At 41.9% G+C, this 19,769-nt stretch overlaps 1 long non-coding RNA gene and 1 gene segment (V, D, J or C); one reads left to right on the forward strand and one right to left on the reverse strand.

Annotated features, from left to right (window-relative positions):
* The first annotated feature begins 620 nt into the window (after window positions 1–620).
* Window positions 621–3,645, forward strand: LOC118220305. Its single transcript, XR_004763939.1, has 2 exons — window positions 621–754; window positions 2,986–3,645. It is a non-coding gene; the product is annotated as an uncharacterized LOC118220305 (long non-coding RNA).
* Window positions 3,646–12,741: 9,096 nt separating this feature from the next.
* LOC118221692 lies at window positions 12,742–15,327 on the reverse strand. The segment is given in 3 exon segments: window positions 12,742–13,340; window positions 14,975–15,076; window positions 15,267–15,327. Coding segments are annotated over 3 exon segments (396 nt in total).
* Between the last annotated feature and the right edge of the window lie 4,442 nt (window positions 15,328–19,769).

The raw sequence follows: 19,769 nt of genomic DNA on the forward strand, positions 1-19,769 counted from the left end.
AGAGCTAAATGAGAATTAGCGGCTGCTGGCTGCACACGGGGAAGAGCAGGATTTTCTGAGCTTTTCAGGACTGATGGAGGAATTACGGTTTTGTACAAAAATGACACTAAAACCTCACTTAAATCATGGAATACGTTTTCCACGGTCAGCTTAGTTTTCACAGTATTTAAAAAGAAGCATTTTCATTGCTAGTTGTCACAATACAACTGCGTTAAACCTAAGAATGATGATATGAGTGAAATCAGGAAAGATTCAAAATAATACAGTATTTCACTTTTCATTGATTTTATATTGACGTACTGTAACTGAATAATTTCCTGTGACTGACTGATGTCCCTGACTGTCTGATCTCGTGTAATGAACCTGTCGTCCGTGCACAAAATATGTTAATTATCATACCTCATAGTCAGCCAGTCTTTACCAGTTAGACATCTATAATCATGCAGTACAATCAGAATCAGTAAAATTGACTTTCAAATGCTTGACTGGGTAAAATAATCAGTGAACAGAGAATGTGTCCCAGCCCTCTATAGACCCACTGCTGTTCACACATCAGAGCTCCTCTAACTGTGTGTGACAGGATTTGTATAGAGGAAGGGGCTTTGCATACCTGCCCTGCCTCACTGCTCCACACACTTTAAGGCCCCCAGTACTGATCAGTGACTGTCCAGTCCTTTCACAGACACTGACACAGGCAGCATTATGATGATATCAAACTTTCTACTGCTGGTAATGCTGGGACTCCTTGTACAGGGTGAGAAAAATTGATACATGTTAACATTGGATTATGCTTATGTTTTATTTTTTCATTGCTTACTTTTCAAAACATAGCTGTTGTCATAATAGTGCCATTATAGTTTAATTATTGCCAGAATATTGCATTGTGTTTGACAATATTAATGTGCATTGACATCCATTTATATGTTTTGTACTTCAGAATCAATGGCAGATGTCGTTTTGACTCAGTCTCCAGCAGCTCAGTCGTTTCAGCCTGGAGACACTGTCTCTATCAGCTGTACAGCCAGTGAGAGTGTGAGCTACTGCTACAATTCCATATATGATTTCGGTCCCTGTCTCCAATGGTACCTGCAGAAACCTGGTCAGGCTCCTAAACTTCTGATTTACTGGGCCACAACTCGCCAGTCTGGGATCCCTGATCGTTTCAATGGGAGTGGATCTGGGACTCAGTTCACACTGAAAATCAATGGAGTCCTGGCTGAAGATGCAGGAGATTATTACTGTCAGCAGCACTATAGCTTACCGCTCACACAGTGTTAGAGAGCCGTACAAAAACCTCCCTCAGTCAGGCTGCACAGAAACTGCACTGCTGAAGCTGGGACCTACTGCAGGTGCTGAGGGGGGAGGCACTGATCTGGATCACTGAGCTGTGGTGGATTATTATTAAAATGTTTATACTCTCAAATCTAAATAAATATCATATATTATAATTTCTGTGTATCCAAACTTTAAATTATGAATGTCATGTCGAATAATTTCCAATAACTATGCTTCATAATCTCTCCTTGGCCAACAGACGTGTGTTCTGAAGCAGTGCTCTGACATAAAATATCACATTTCTAAATGAATTGATAGTTAATGAGTTTAACACAGGATGGCACAGAGCCCAGCAGCAGTGAACTGCAGGCAGTTCAGCACAGTGGAGTCGCTCAGTCCAGAGCTCTCCCAGCACACCTTACACAGGCTGCTGTCACACACTCTGACCAATCAGAGAGCTCCACTGCTGCTTCTGATCCGATCCTCCAACCCCGTAATAAAGGAGCACAAGCTACAGTCTGACAGCACCGCTGACCAATCCGGTGAGCTGCTGCGCAGAAGGGATCGTATCATTATCTGTGAGGTCACCACAGGAGGGAGGGAGGGACTCCTTCAGCTCAGTCGTCCCTTTCTCTCTGAGGAAAAGCGATTCCTCTGGGTGACTGTGTGCCTGCAGTCTGCCTGTGCCAGCTGCGCAGTGTGAGCTCCCAGATTCAGTGGCTGCGCTGCTCAGCTGGCTGAGAGCTAAATGAGAATTAGCAGCTGCTGGCTGCACACGGGGAAGAGCAGGATATTCTGAGCTCTTCAGGACTGATGGATGAATTACAGTTTAGCACAAAAACTACGACAAATCTTTGTTTAAAACATGGAATTCATCATTGTAAGGTTATGTCAGTTTTCCCAATATTTACACACAAGCATCTTCATTGCTTGGATTTTAAAACGCAACTCCATTAAATTCAAAGACAGAAGGTCTTCTGAGAGAAATCAGGGAATCTTAAAAATAATATTGTATTGCACTTTTCATAAATTTTAGATAGATATACTGCATCTGAATTATTCCCTGCACCTGACAGATGTCTTTGACTTTCCAAACTGCCATGAAGAAACTACAATCATGACATGCTACGTGAATTTATTCAATACATATTTTACGCAATAAGCCATATTCAGCCTGCCTTTCTTCACCAGTTATGCTTATAAAATCAGAAATGACAAAGCCAAAAATAGTAATATTGACATTTATACGTTTAACAGAGTAAAAACAGCACGTGTCCCAGCCCCCTACAGACCCACTGCTGTTCACACATCAGAGCTCCTCTAACTGTGTGTGACAGGATTTGTATAGAGGAAGGGGCTTTGCATACCTGTCCTGCCTCACTGCTCCACACACTTTAAGACCCCCAGCACTGATCAGTGACTGTCCAGTCCTTTTACAGACACTGACACAGGCAGCATTATGATGATGTCACACTTTCTACAGCTGGTAATGCTGGGACTCCTTGTACAAGGTAAGAAAGATGGATCCATTTTAATTTGGAATTTTGGTTACAGTTCACATTAGCTTTGCGTAGTTTAAAAAAAAAAAAATATTTTTAACAAGAGTTACCAGTGTTGTCAAAATTGCCAGAATATTGCATGTTACTTAAGAAGATTTATCCGCATAGATTAATGTGAATTGACATTCATTTTCATTTTTTTCTATTTTAGGATCAAAGGCAGATACAGTCCTGACTCAGTCTCCAACAGCTCAGTCTTTTCAGCAAGGAGACACTGTCTCTATCAGCTGTACAGCCAGTGAGAGTGTGAGCAATTGGCTCCACTGGTACCTGCAGAAACCTGGTCAGGCTCCTAAACTTCTGATTCGTGTTGCCACAACTCGCCAGTCTGGGATTCCTGATCGTTTCAGTGGGAGTGGATCTGGGACTCAGTTCACACTGAAAATCACTGGAGTCCAGGCTGAAGATGCAGGAGATTATTACTGTCAGCAGGGCTGGAGCACTCCGTACACACAGCGATAGAGAGCCGTACAAAAACCTCCCTCAGTCTGACTGCACAGAGACTGCACTGCTGCAGCTGGGACTACTGCAGGTGGTGAGGGGGGAGGCACTGGTCTGGAACACTGAGGGGCTCTCCTCATATTCTGAACTGTATTACGTATGAGTAACTCTCATATTCTCATATTTAACACCATTTCTCTAAATGTTAATGTGAGCACATCCAAAACCTTCCTGCTAAGATCCATTTGAATTGTATATGCATAAACATTTTATTGAAGGAATACACTTGAGACACAGGAATTGGTCAGTTTCAAATTGTTTAATCTCTCCCGAAACAGAAATAGGAAGGGGTAACCAATCAGCATTTTGTGAACACAAGGAAAAGATGCACAGATTTCACAAAAACCTGAAATGGTGAATTGCTATTCAATTACATTTACTGGACCAGAGGTGGGTCTCAACACACACAAGTGAAATATCTTGAATGTAATGTTGTTGTTTTTTTGTTTTGTTTTTTTTGCATATTTGAGGTTTTTCCAGGAGTAAATTATAATTAAGGATCTAAACAGATTTTTTGCACATTGGTCAATGTTACCTTAATTTTGATGATGAGAACCCAGAAACATTCTAGGATAATTCCTTTCCTGTAGTTGCACAGGATCTTTGGAAATGAATACCGAATTCCAATGAGCTACCGGCTACAGGGCATTCAGAGATGAGAGTGGCTCTCACACCCCCCAGCAGTGTTCCTCCTGCTCTTTCCCAAACTCCAAACTCAGCTCCAGCTTCTGCACTGACTTCACTTTCACCCTTGGCTGTGGAAAAACTGATACATCATATGAAATCTCGCTCATTCCTTTGCATGGATGTACAGTAGGTGTGATCAAAAGCATTGTTCTTAAGTATCGCCATTATTTACAATAGGAGGAATTTTCATGCTTACTGATGACTAATTTAACTTCCATTTTAGCCAAATTTGGATAAGTAATGCAGGTTTGACCCTGGGCTTCCTTCTAACTTTTCAAGTAAACAGCATGCTATGGCTGGAGGGGACACCACTATGGGCTGAGCTTCTATGCAAGGCACAAGCTGCCATTACAATGTGTGACCACAAGGAGGAGACAGAGAGTGCTGTTTTGCTCCTGATATGAAAGCACTGCAGTATAATGAGGGAGAGAAAACTACAGGGCCCTGGTTCATAAAGCAGGATTACTGAGTTTGCCGGGTAAGTGCGCTGAGTAAAACCCGGAACCATCCAAAATATGGCACATGGACTGAAGTAAAAAGAGCTGCTCCAGGGTTTACTCAGGACCAAAATCCAGTTAATTCAGTGACCCTGCTTTGCGTAAAAAACCCCAGGCTGGTATAACATGTAGACCTAACCGATGCAGTTTGAAGCAGCCCCACAATGGAGTAGTCTGTCTATATATGCTGAACAGGATGTACAGTCCCCCCCGTACATGTAACTGAGTGATCTGCATTGAGGGAAAAGAAGTGGTTGCTGGGATAATGTGCATTGTGGGAGATGTATTTTTCTCTGCTTTCACAAAAGTGATGCGGGGCATTGAATAAATGGATATGGAAGGCATGACATAATGAATATGATATCAGATAGAAAAAAAAGAAATCAGAGATGAAACAATGTTAATAGTGACAAAAGGAAAAGCTAACTTTGACAATGTTTTAGTTCACATTCTTTTCACAAGAATATACAACATTTGAATGATTTCTTGTGCATATATGATATCACTGAATTTCTTATTTCGGATACCAAAATATCTATCAGAACAAATAGAAATGTATTAAAAACACATTTTCTGAAATGTTAGTCCATATGCTGACACTCCTGAGCATTTATGGATCAATGAAAGTGTAATCTAATTTCAGAAAGAAATCACTTAATGCAGACAAAAAATATGCTGTCTGTGTAAAAACATCAGTGAATAGAGAACGTGTCCCAACCCTCTATAGCCCCACTACTGTTCACACATCAGAGCTCCTCTAACTGTGTGTGACAGGATTTGTATAGAGGAAGAGGCTTTGCATACCTGTCCTGCCTCACTGCTCCACACACTTTAAGACCCCCAGCACTGATCAGTGACTGTCCAGTCCTTTCACAGACACTGACACAGGCAGCATTATGATGATGTCAAACTTTCTACTGCTGGTGATGCTGGGACTCCTTGTACAGGGTGAGAAAAATGCACCGGTAGGGCAACAAAATGCATCCATTTTACCTTGAGATTTTTGTTGTAGTTCACATTTCAGTTCGTGTCTTTTCACAACATAAACCTTTTTTAACACAAGTGGCAGTCATAACTTAGTTAAATGTACCAGAATTGAGCACATTGTTTGAAAATATTAATATGCATTGACATCCATTTCCATGTTTTGTGTTTCAGAATCAAAGGCAGATAAAGTTCTGACTCAGAATCCAGCAGCTCGGTCTGTTCAGCTGGGAGAGACTGTCTCCATCAGCTGTACAGCCAGTGAGAGCGTTTACTACTCCACTGTTACGAAGGACTTACTCAGCTGGTACCTGCAGAAACCTGGTCAGGCTCCTAAACTTCTGATTTATTATGCCACAACTCGCCAGACTGGGATTCCTGATCGTTTCAGTGGGAGTGGATCTGGGACTCAGTTCACACTGAAAATCACTGGAGTCCAGGCTGAAGATGCAGGAGATTATTACTGTCAGCAGGGCTTTGCACCAATCACACAGTGATAGAGAGCCGTACAAAAACCTCCCTCAGTCAGACTGCACAGAGACTGCACTGCTGCAGCTGGGACCTACTGCAGGTGCTGAGGGGGGAGGCACTGATCTGGAACACTGAGCTGTCGTGGATTATTATTAAATCACTTATGCTCTCAAAACAATTACCATATTTTTAAATATATTTCAGAATATCCACACTTTTAATATAGAATGTAAGGTCAAAACATTTCCAATGACTTTGATTTATAATCACTCCCTGGCCAACAGACATGTGTTGTTCTGAAGCAGTGCTCTGACATAAAATATCACATTTCTAAATTAATTGATAGTTAATAATTTTAACACAGGATGGCACAGAGCCCAGCAGCAGTGAACTGCAGGCAGTCCAGCACAGTGGAGTCGCTCAGTCCAGAGCTCTCCCAACACACCTTACACAGGCTGCTGCTACACAGCCTGACCAATCAGAGAGCTCCACTGCTGCTTCTGATCCGATCCTCCAACCCCGTAATAAAGGAGCACAAGCTACAGTCTGACAGCAGCGCTGACCAATCCGGTGAGCCGCTGTGCAGAAGGAAACATGTCATTATCTGTAAGGTCACCACAGGAGGGAGAGAGGGACTCATTCAGCTCAGTCGTCCCTTTCTCTCTGAGGAAAAGCGATTCCTCTGGGTGACTGTGTGCCTGCAGTCTGCCTGTGCCAGCTGCGCAGTGTGAGCTCCCAGATTCAGTGGCTGCGCTGCTCAGCTGGCTGAGAGCTAAATGAGAATTAGCGGCTGCTGGCTGCACACGGGGAAGAGCAGGATTATCTGAACTCTTCAGGACTGATGGAGAAATTACTGTTTAGCACCTATATGAGGATAAATCTTCGTTTGAAACATGAAATACATTTATGTAAGGTTAAGTCAATTTCCCCAATATTTGAACACAAGCATCTTCATTACTTGTATTCTAAAATGCAACTCCATTAAATTCAAAGAAAGAAGGTCTTCTGAGTGAAATCTGGGAATATTCATTGTAATCTTGTATTTCACTTTTCTTAAATTTTAGATAGATATACTGCACCTTAATTATTCCCTGCGCCTGACAGATGTCTATGACTTTCCAAACTGCATGAAGAAACTACAATCATAACATGTAACATGAATTCATTCACACATATTTCACACAATGATAGGCCATATTAAACCTGACTGTCTTCACCAGTTATGCTTATATAATGAGAATTATCAAAGCCAAAAATAGTAATATTGACATTTAAATGTTTAACAGGGTAAAAACAGCACATGTCCCAGCCCTCTGTAGACCCACTGCTGTTCACACATCAGAGCTCCTCTAACTGTGTGTGACAGGATTTGTATAGAGGAAGGGCCTTTGCATACCTGTCCTGCCTCACTGCTCCACACACTTTAAGACCCCCAGCGCTGATCAGTGACTGTACAGTCCTTTCACAGACACTGACACAGGCAGCGTTATGACGATGTCATACTTTGTACTGCTGGTGATGCTGGGACTCCTTGCACAGGGTAAGATAGATGGATCCATTTTAACTTGGAATTTTGGTTGTAGTTCACGTTTTCTTTGCTTACTTAAAAAATATATATATATTTTTTAAACAGAGTTACCAGTGTTGTCAACATTGTCAGAATATTGCATGTTACTTACGAAGATTTATCTGCATAGACTAATGTGCATTGACATCCATTTTCATTTTTTTCAATTTCAGGATCAATGGCATATATAATCCTGACTCAGTCTCCAGCAGCTCGGTCTGTTCAGCTGGGAGAGACTGTCTCTATCAGCTGTACAGCCAGTCAGAGTTTGGGCGGCTGGCTCCACTGGTACCTGCAGAAACCTGGTCAGGCTCCTAAACTTCTGATTCAAACGACCAGTACTCGCCAGACTGGGATTCCTGATCGTTTCAGTGGGAGTGGATCTGGGACTCAGTACACACTGAAAATCACTGGAGTCCAGGCTGAAGATGCAGGAGATTATTACTGTCAGCTGGACTATGCCAGGCTGTTCACACAGTGATAGAGAGCCGTACAAAAACCTCCCTCAGTCAGACTGCACAGAGACTGCACTGCTGCAGCTGGGACCTACTGCAGGTGCTGACGGGGGAGGCACTGATCTGTGACCCTGAGGGGCTCTGCTCAAATTCTGAGCTGTTTTGTGCAGTAATAACTTTACCATTTTAAAATTTAATACAATTTCTCTAAATGTTGATGCGAGCGAATCCAAAACCTTTCACTTAAGATCCATTTGAATTATATTGGCATAAACCTTTCATTGAAGGAATACACTTGAGTTACTAGCACTTATGCGCTTGAGATATCAGTACTTTGTAAACACAAGGATTAGATGCACAGATTTAACTATAGACTGAAATGGTGAATTGCTATTCAATTACATTTACTGGACCAGAGTTGGGACTCAACAAACACAAATGAAGTATCTTGAATAAAAAAAATTGTACATATTTCAGGTGTTTCCATGGGTAAATTATAAATAAGGATCTAAACAGATTTTTTGCACATTGGTCAATGTTACCTTAATTTTGATGAGACACAGAAACATTCTAGGATAATTCATTTCCTGTAGTTGCACAGGATCTTTGGAATTTAATACAGAATTCCAATGAGCTACCGGCTACAGGGCATTCAGAGATGAGAGTGACTCTCACACCCCCCAGCAGTGTTCCTCCTGCTCTTTCCCAAACTCCAAACTCAGCTCCATCTTCTGCACTGACTTCACTTTCACCCATGGTTGTGAAAAAATGGGTACATCATAGGAAATCTCGCTCATTCATTTGCATGGATGTAGGTGCGAGCAAAAGCATTGTTCTTAAGTTTCGCAATGATTTACAATAGAAGGAATTTTCATGGATAATGAACACTAATTTAAGTTTAATTTTTTCCAAATTTGAATAAATAATGCAGGATAGACCCTGTGCTCCCTTCCAAATTTTCAAGTAATCAGAATTTTGTGGATGAAGAGGACACCGCAATGGGATGTGCTTCAATGCATGACACAAGCTGCCATTACAATGTGTGACCACAGGGAGGAGACAGAGAGTGCTGTTTTGCTCCTGATATGAAAGCACTACAGTATAATGAGGGAGAGAAAACTACAGGGCCCTGTTTCATAAAGCAGGATTACTGAGTTTGCCGTGTAAGTGCGCTGAGTAGAACCCGGAACCATCCAAAATATGGCACATGGACTGAAGTAAAAAGAGCTGCTCCAGGGTTTACTCAGGACCGATATCCAGTTAATTCAGTGACCCTGCTTTGTTTAAAAAACCCCCAGGCTGGTATAACATGGAGACCTAACCGGTGCAGTTTGAAGCAGCCCCACAATGGAGTAGTCTGTCTATATACGCTGAACAGGATGGACAGCACCCCCCATACATGTAACTGAGTGATCTGCAGTGAGGGAAAAGAAGTGGTTGCTGGGAAAATGTGCATTGTGGGAGATGTATTTTCCCTGTGCTTTCACAAAAGTGATGCGAGGCATTGAATAAATGAATATGTATGGAATGACATAATGAATATGATATCAGATAGTAAAAAAGAAATTAGAGATGAAACAATGTTCATAGGGACAAAAGGAAAAGCTCACTTAAACAATGTTTTAGTTCACGTTCATTTCAAAAGAATATACATTAGAATCCTATCCCGTGCATGCATTATATCACAGAATTTCTTATTTCTGACACCAAAATATATCAACACAAACAATACAGAAATTTATTAAATACAAATATTCTGGTATATTAGTCAATAAGCTGACACTCCTGGCCATTTATGGATCTATAAAAATGTAATCTAATTTCAGAAATAATTAGCTTAATACACACAATAAATATGTTGTCTGGGTAAAAATATCAGTAAATTGAGCATGTGTGCCAGCCCTGTTCACACATCAGAGCTCCTCTAACTGTGTGTGACAGGATTTGTATAGAGGAAGGGGCTTTGCATACCTGTCCTGCCTCACTGCTCCACACACTTTAAGACCTCCAGTACTGATCAGTGACTGTCCAGTCCTTTCACAGACACTGACACAGGCAGCGTTATGATGATGTCAGTCTTTCTACTGCTGGTGATGCTGGGACTCCTTGTACAAGGTGAGAAAGATGCATCCAGTTTAACTGGATTTTTAATTGTTCACATTTACATTGCTTAATTTTCAAAACATAAATATTTAACAAGAGTTACCAGTGTTATCTCGTCAAAATTACCAGAATATAGCACATTGCTTACAAATATTTATCTGCATTGATTAATGTGAATTGACATGCATTATCATATTTTTCTATTTCAGGATCAATGGCAGATATAATCCTGACTCAGTCTCCAGCAGCTCGGTCTGTTCAGCTGGGAGACACTGTCTCTGTCAGCTGTACAGCCAGTCAGAGTTTGGGCAACTGCTACATTTCCCAATATGGTTTTGGTCCCTGTCTCCACTGGTACCTGCAGAAACCTGGTCAGGCTCCTACACCTCTGATTTTTGGTGCCACATATCGTCTGACTGGAATTCCTGATCGTTTCAGTGGGAGTGGATCTGGGACTCAGTTCACACTGAAAATCACTGGAGTCCAGGCTGAAGATGCAGGAGATTATTACTGTCAGCAGAGCGATAGCACGCCGTTCACACAGTGTTAGAGAGCCGTACAAAAACCTCCCTCAGTCAGAATGCACAGAGACTGCACTGCCGCAGCTGGGACCTACTGCAGGTGCTGAGGGGGGGGAAGCACTGATCTGGGACAGCAGTACTGTCAGCTGGGCTGTAGGGGGCAATAGTGAGCCACAGCCCTGAATACACATCTCTCTGTGCTGAAGAGGAGCTGCTCTGTGTCACACTCACTGAACCCATAGCAGTGCTGCAGCTGAACCACACACACTTCTGTACCACAACATCACAGGCATCACACAGTACATCAGCTCACAAGCAGCAATCATCTCCATATTTCTCTGGAGTTCAGACTAATGCAGAGGATGTGTACATTCTCCCAGAGGTGAAATGAGTGGGATTTCCAATTAATTGTTTCCAGAAAGGTATTTTGAGTTTGTATTCAAAAAATACTCAATAATTTATGTTATTAAAGGTGTTTCTATTCACATCGGATCCAGGTTTAAGAACAGCTGTGCTGGACTGAATCATAGTTTTTTTTAAATAACATTTAAAAAATATTTTTCTTGGTCACATTTACATGTCAGTTACTGCTTCTCCTATGTAATATACCTCTCTGCTTGCACCACCAATGAATACCTTCTGTGGTGACACCGATGAATCAGAAGTTAAAGAATGGACACAACCCACCATTCTCATCCGACTTTTACATGAAATAATGCAGTGTGCAGGCACGTTTGAGAAGGAGCTAATCGGATTAAATGTCTCACTTCAGCAAGTTCCTATTGAGAAATGAAGTTGACTGAAACCAAAATAATTGAAGCTATTGATTATATTATAATATAGAATATAATATAACATCTGCAAGTTGTGTTTGCCTGCAAAATGCAAATAGCTAATATGATCAGCTTTTGGTTAGAATAAATTATGTGCTTTAAATATTTATGATACAAGAACACATTTTTATTAGCTCATCTTTGTGTTTAAATGTATCACATAATATCTTGCTTGTTTCTGTATGGATGGAATACGGCTTTAAGTTCCTCCACACATCTGAAATCTCTGATCTGAGATTCCTGCTGACGCAGGTGTGAGGTACAGCCCCCTCCCTTTCTCACCTCAGTATAGAAATGAGTCCTCCACCTCCTCATGTTCAAACATCTGTTGTCGGTGTGGGGGTATTTTTGGCTGAGAAACTGCGAGATGTGGGTGAGGGGAGTGAAACTCAGATTTGCATACGTGGGGTAGGAGGGGGAGTGAAACTCAGATTTGCATACGCAGGGCGGGGCAGGAGGGGGGTGAAACTCAGATTTGAATGCACAGGGCGGGGCAGGCTGGTTCTGCTGGTCCCTCAGTGGGACTGACCCAAACTGGGAACAGGGCGCTGCTGTGCCCAGGTGTCTGGGCCGTCCCCAGGGCCTCAGTGTGAGTCGAGCGCACTTCCTGCCGCACAGGACTGCTCTGAGCGCGCTCATACATCACTGCTCCTCTCAGCAGGGCTCCAGAGCTGGGCCTGCCCCTCCCTGACTGATTCCGCATCGCTCACTTCACACACAACCTCTCAGCACTATGGAGCCCACTATAAACACCTGCATTTATTCAATAAGAAACATCCCAATAAAATAGAGAATCACCTTCTGTGTATAATATCAAATGAAGGACTTTAAGTATGTAGTGGACCCATAGCCGTGGCTTAATTACATTGTTTATTGATATGGTTTTTTTTATAATTTAATTTGGTTATCGTACTTCTTGTAATTAATTATAATCATGTTGTCCGTGAAAAGAAAACTCCGGTTACATTTCTTAGGGTATTCTTTCTAAATTTATAACAAATACACTGTTCAGATTCAGGAATAAATATCTATTTGTGATTAAACTATTGACTCTTTAAATATTGTTGCTTCTTTGTCAGTTTACATATTTTAATACATATTTTTTCATTGCCATTCATTTGAATTATTGGGTGTGTTGTAAAAATATGTTCAATGGTTTGAGGATAATTCTGATTTCATCCGAGAATGGGCTGACTTGGTGGAATCCTTGCAGACTTTGCACAAAAACAAGAGGATCACCAGGAGCACCAAAGTCTATTTTTAATAATAACAGCCAGTCAAAACAATATCTGTTCAAAGAATCTTTATTATGTAATAGTTGAGTTTGATCTAACAGCTATCGCCAAAATCACACAAACACAAGTAAGGAGGCGTGTGTGTGCAAGTTTGTTGAGCAGCACAAGCAGAGCACATGTGAGACATTAGCAGTAAAAGCTCAGGCTGGAGGAGGGGATTCACACACAGACAGAGCTCAGTGTGTCAGCAGGAAGGGGCAGAGGGGCTGAGAGCAGGACGGGGTAAAAACAGTGAGATCAGAGGGTGTGAGCTGCCCCCCCCCCCAGGCCTACTCAGAACACTGGTCCCTCCTCAGCGTCTGAGAGGGGGCGGACTGGGACCCCTGCGTGGCCTCGCAGGTCAGCGACTCCGCCTTCTTCTAGGCGTCCGCGCTGAGGGTCAGGGAGCTGCTCCAGCTGTACAGGCCGTCCTGCCCCAGGACCCCCGCGCTCCTGGCCACGCCCGAGCTGATGTCGGCACCGTCCACCTTCCAGCGCAGGGCCCAGTCCGAGGGGAAGCCCCGGTTGGCCAGACACACCAGTGTGGCCTTTCCCTGCTGCCTCAGCTCCTCCCGGGAGGGGGGCAGGACTGTGAGGGCGGGGACTGTGTCACCTGGAAGACACCAGAGACAGTGAGGTCAGACAGTGGACACGCCCCCTCCATGTGTCAATCATTCTGTCCTTGCGATGAGAAGTGAATGTCGTACAGAAGTTATCACTTGTAACTAATTTGGAGTGTCTACAATATAAAGCACATTGACATTATTAAAGGTTCTGTCTGCATGCATTCCATTATTATCATATCGTGTGACGGTAGTACTTAACTATGATAAAAATCTTCACCACATCCAGAACTGCTTCTAGTGCAGTTACTTTCAATTTACTCCACATTTGCAGCTTCAACTGTCGATCATTTCAGTACCATAGACCCAAAAAATACGCAGAACTTCTTGCAAAGGAATGGATACATAATGATATTTACGCTGAAAAGCTACAGAATGCACCACATTTTACGAGGTTCCCGTTGTTGTCCTTCACGTGTATGAACTGAACGCGCACTCCAACAGCAAGAAACTGTTTTCATGAAACTTTTACATTAAGTTTTCAAAAGAATTACCCATTTGGTAAATATGTTCATTGCATTGGAAATTCCTTGCTTTTTAATTTTTTTTTTTTTTTTTAATCAAACCGATATACAGTAGACTAGAGAATGTTATGACACCGGACTACAGAACATATATCTGTAATGTAACAAAAATTTTAATATAATGATGCGATCGTAAATAAAAATTAAAATCTTTAAAATTAAAATTAAAATTTGAATGAATAAAACGATCGGATTTCAACCAACACAAACGACAAAGTGTGCGCAGGCTATGATCCAACTTCATTTTAAAGTGTGAAAAATAATTAACTCAGATTAAATAATTTAACTGTGTTTATATTTAGTGTTAGGTGGAAAACACTATTTTATTCCACATTTCTGAGAAAGAGATTGTCGTTTTGCAGATTGAGCCAAAAATGACATTCGCCTACAGAGCCGCCGTGATCCTGCCGACGGCAAGTGAGCCAATGCAATTTAATTTAGTTCACCTCGAGCGCAAAATAGCAAAGTTACTGCATTACGGCCATCTAAACATCACTACGATAAAGACAGACTGTCCGAAGTAAAATGGGCTAGAATAAAAACGCATTTTAAATCATTTGACAATCTAACTATAACATTTCTGTTTTTAATTCACGCATCTCCAGAATTACAATTTTGATTCACGACATCGAACGTCGGAAAATTACAGAATATTAGTGAGGGATGTGGAAGAGAATTACTTACGTCCAACTGACAGTTTTGTGCCGCCACCGAAAGTGTACCACAGTGATACAGACTCATTCACCCGCCGTACAAAAACCTCTCACTCAAGAGACACAGCCGTCCGTTGGTTTTTCCATTCTTTACGACTTTACGCAGCTTTTCAAATGTATCAACGATTCGCATGGAAAAATGCATGTACTCTCATTAGTACGCATCCCACGCAAAGGTATCGTGCTCTTCTGAGCTTTTCATGAGCATATCTTTTATTTTAGGTCTACCTCTCAACGACTGATTCTGCCGGCATAAAATAGAACGTGGAATGTAAAATGCGTACAACCTAGAAGAAACTTAATGTAAAATGAATGTATCGAAACAGATACAATCCTCTAATATTTCTGCGGAAAATACTGAAAAGCCTTGTTTGTACAGCCACTTACTGCCGACTTCCAGTTTGGTCCCGCCACCGAAAGTCCACCACAGTGATTCAGTCTGATTAACCGGCTGCACAAAAACCTGCCTGTTGTGCACACTGTTGACCCGTCAGACATGTGTAGCGCTAGGAAGTCCCCTGCTGGAGAATCTTGGAACGACAATTAAGATGATGTTCGGAAAGCTGATCAACGCAAGTCGTTATGGTGTCTGAATTATTCATATCAAATATGTTTGAAAACACATTCTGTGACAAATGCTCTTCGATTCGTAGGAAATGATAAATGATGTGACGGTGACAGGTGTAGTAGCGCGAGATGAGCAGAGGAGCGCTGTCCACCTCCTCTTTGAACGGCGTCATAGATTCCTGCTATTGCCAAACCCCAGAGGAATTCAGGACCATGGACAGCCACAATGGAAATTATTCCAAATTGTTCTTTGTCTTACTCAGACCTCATTTCGAAAACATCTTACAAAGAAAACATTCTTGAGCCAACGGCCACTTTAACTTCATTTAGAGTTTTTCCTAGATCAGTACCACTGTTACCCCAGAAGTAATAACACTGATATGACAGTGGGAATTACCATCTGGTTGAATGCTGATGGTGTTGGTGCTGCCTGTGTCAGCTGCGCAGTGTGAGCTCCCAGATTCAGTGGCTGCGCTGCTCAGCTGGCTGAGAGCTAAATCTAATTACTGGCTGCTGGCTGCACACGGAGAAGAGCAGGATTTTCTGTGCTCACCAGGATGATGGAGGAATTACAGTTTAGGACATTAATGAGGATAAAACTTTTATTTCAAACGCAGAACAAATTTAACACGGGTTGCTCTGTTTTCCCAATATTTAAAAAAGCAGATTTTTAAAGCAGATTTTTTATAATCAAATGTCATATTCAGCCAGTCTTCACCAGTTACTCATCTATAATCATAGAGTACAGTCATACAGTACAGCCAGAATCAGTCAAAAAAAAATTGACTTTCAAATGCTTGACTGGGTTAAAACATCAGTGAACAGAGCATGTGTCCTAGCCCCCTACAGACCCACTGCTGTTCACACATCAGAGCTCCTTTAACTGTGTTTCACAGGATTTTCATAGAGGAAGGGGCTTTGCATACCTGTCCTGCCTCACTGCTCCACACACGTTAAGAACCCCAGTTCCTATCAGTGACTGTCCAGTCCTTTCACAGACACCGACACAGGCAGCATTATGATGATGTCAAATATTTTACTGCTGGTGATGCTGGGACTCCTTATACAAGGTAAGATAGATGGATCCATTTTAATTTGGAATTTTGGACATAGTTCACATTTTCATTGCTTACTTAAAAAAATATATATATTTAACAAGAGTTACCAGTGTTATCTTGTCCAAATTACCAGAACATAGGACATTGCTTACGAATATTTATCTGCATTGATTAATGTGAATTGACATGCATTATCAGATTTTTCTCTTTCAGGATCAATGGCAGATATAATCCTGACTCAGTCTCCAGCAGCTCGGTCTGTTCAGCTGGGAGAGACTGTCTCTATCAGCTGTGCAGCCAGTCAGAGTGTGAGCACTTGTCTAAACTGGTACCTACAGAAACCTGGCCAGGCTCCTAAACTTCTGATTTATTATTCCACAACTCGCCACACTGGGACTCATGATCGTTTCAGTGGGAGTGGATCTGGGACTCAGTTCACACTGAAAATCACTGGAGTCCAGGCTGAAGATGCAGGAGATTATTACTGTCAGCAGTGCAACAGCTGGCCGCTCACACAGTGATAGAGAGCCGTACAAAAACCTCCCTCAGTCAGACTGTACAGAGACTGCACTGCTGCAGCTGGGACCTACTGCAGGTGCTGAGGGGGGAGGCACTGATCTGGGACAGCAGTACTGCCAGCTGGGCTGTAGGGGGCCCATATTGCTCTTGAGTTCAGACTATTGCAGAGGATGTGTACATTCTCCCACAGGTGGAATTAGCTGGGTTTCAAATGAATTGCTTCCAGAAAAGATATTATGACTATGTATTCAATACATACATGATAATGTATTATTAAAGGTGCATCTGTTCTGGTGGAATCTTGTATTCATCGCAGCTGTGCTGGACTGAATCACAGTATCAGATTTTATTGTTTTCTGAGATATCATTTTTTTGATTTCCCTGATCATCATTTTTGTGATAATCAGTGAAAATGGTCATGGTGCAATTGTGTCACTGAAGCGAGTGATTACAAATCATATTTCCTTCGGTGTTTACCAAGAATTAAAGTAGCAAATATCATTATTATTTACCATCATTAAAGCGTTTTACTTTATACAAAACAACCTGAATCAAATTCCATGACAAAGTCACATGACATGAAATTAGTGATTTTTAAATGTGAGCTACATTAAGCAGTTGCACATGCATCTCTTATAATTAAGGCATGGATTCAGTGCTGGATTAGAATTACCAGAACACATTTGCATTCCGTGAGAAAATGTAGCATTGTGTGCAAAAAAGTTTTAAACAGCAGGTAAGTAAAACCAGCAAACATGTCTGATTCACACAGGATTAAAATCATGAATACCAGTAAAGCAGTCACTCTGGAGTACCTCACCTTGTTCAGCAGGAGATGAGCATGATCTGCCTGTGTGACTACAGGACACATAAGGGGCCTTTCACACACCATACAGACAGTGATTACTGCATCACTCCCTTTGTAAACCATTGAGTTACGGCTGTAATTTAGTAAAATAAATGTAATGATTAAGCTCAAAGATGAAGGATGAACTTGAAATGTGCATTGATGGTAGCTTTATTTATCATGCAATTTACAAACTGAGAATGTGTGAATTCAGTGAACAGTCATAAGAATATTGCATTTCACTTTTCATTAATTCCAAATGGATGGACTGCAACTGAATAATTCCCTGCGCCTGACTGATGTCTTTGACTTTCCAAACTCCCATGAAGAAACTGCAATCATAACATGCAACGTGAATTTATTCAACACATATTTCACTCAATGATAAGTCATATTCAGCCAGCCTGTCTTCATCAGTTAAACTTCTAAACTCATACAGTACAATGCCAAAAATAGTATTATTGATATTTGAGTGTTTAACTGGGTAAAAACAGCACATGTCCCAGCCCTCAGTAGACCCACTGCTGTTCACACATCAGAGCTCCTCTAACTGTGTGTGACAGGATTTGCATAGAGGAAGGGGCTTTGCATACCTGTCCTGCCTCACTGCTCCACACACTTTAAGACCCCCTTTACTGATCAGTGACTGTCCAGTCCTTTCACAGACACTGACACAGGCAGCATTATGATGATGTCATACTTTGTACTGCTGGTGATGCTGGGACTCCTTGTACAGGGTAGGATAGATGGATCCATTTTAACTTGGAATTTTGGTTGTAGTTCACGTTTTCTTTGCTTACTTAAAAAAAAATATATATTTTTTAAACAGAGTTACCAGTGTTAACATTGTCAGAATATTGCATGTTACTTACGAAGATTTATCTGTATAGATTAATGTGCATTGACATCCATTTTCATTTTTTTCAATTTCAGGATCAATGGCAGATATAATCCTGACTCAGTCTCCAGCAGCTCGGTCTGTTCATCTGGGAGACACTGTCTCTATCAGCTGTACAATCAGTACGAGTTTGAGCGGCTGGCTCAACTGGTACCAGCAAAAACCTGGCAAGGCACCTAAACCTCTGATTTATCAGGTCACAAGCCGCCAGACTGGGATTCCTGATCGTTTCAGTGGGAGTGGATCTGGGACTCAGTTCACACTGAAAATCACTGGAGTCCAGGCTGAAGATGCAGGAGATTATTACTGTCAGCAGAGTGGGAGCACGCCGCTCACACAGTGATAGAGAGCCGTACAAAAACCTCCCTCAGTCAGACTGCACAGAGACTGCACTGCTGCAGCTGGGACCTACTGCAGGTGTTGAGGGGGGAGGCACCGATCTGGAACACTGAGCAATGGGAGATTAGTATAAATATATTCATACTTTCAAATCAAAACAATTACCAAAGATATTAATATATTTCAGAGTATCCAAACTTTAAATTAGGAATACATTGTCGAATAATTTCCAGTAACTATGCTTCATAATCTCTCCCTTGGGCAACAGACATGTGTTGTTCTGAAACGGTGCTCTGACACGAAATATCACATTTCTAAATTAATTAATAGTTAATGAGATTAACACAGGATGGCACAGAGCCCAGCAGCAGTGAACTGCAGGCAGTCCAGCACAGTGGAGTCGCTCAGTCCAGAGCTCTCCCAGCACACCTTACACAGGCTGCTGTTACACACCCTGACCAATCAGAGAGCTCCACTGCTGCTTCTGATCCAATCCTCCAACCCCATAATAAAGGAGCACAAGCTACAGTCTGACAGCACCGCTGACCAATCCGGTGAGCCGCTGTGCAGAAGGGATCATATTATTATCTGTGAGGTCACCACAGGAGGGAGGGAGGGACTCCTTCAGCTCAGTCGTCCCTTTCTCTCTGAGGAAAAGCGATTCCTCTGGGTGACTGTGTGCCTGCAGTCTGCCTGTGCCAGCTGCGCAGTGTGAGCTCCCAGATTCAGTGGCTGCGCTGCTCAGCTGGCTGAGAGCTAAATGAGAATTAGCGCCTGCTGGCTGCACACGGAGAAGAGCAGGATTTTATGAGCTCTTCAGGACTGATGGAAGAATTAGAGTCTAGGACAAAAATGAGGATAACAGTTTTATTTAAAACGTAGAACATGTTTACCACGGATTGCTCTGTTTTACCAATATTTTAAAAAAGCATCTTCATTGCTTGATGTCTAAAT

The sequence above is a fragment of the Anguilla anguilla genome, chromosome 2, assembly GCF_013347855.1.
Source record: "Anguilla anguilla isolate fAngAng1 chromosome 2, fAngAng1.pri, whole genome shotgun sequence".
Classification (NCBI taxonomy): domain Eukaryota; kingdom Metazoa; phylum Chordata; class Actinopteri; order Anguilliformes; family Anguillidae; genus Anguilla; species Anguilla anguilla.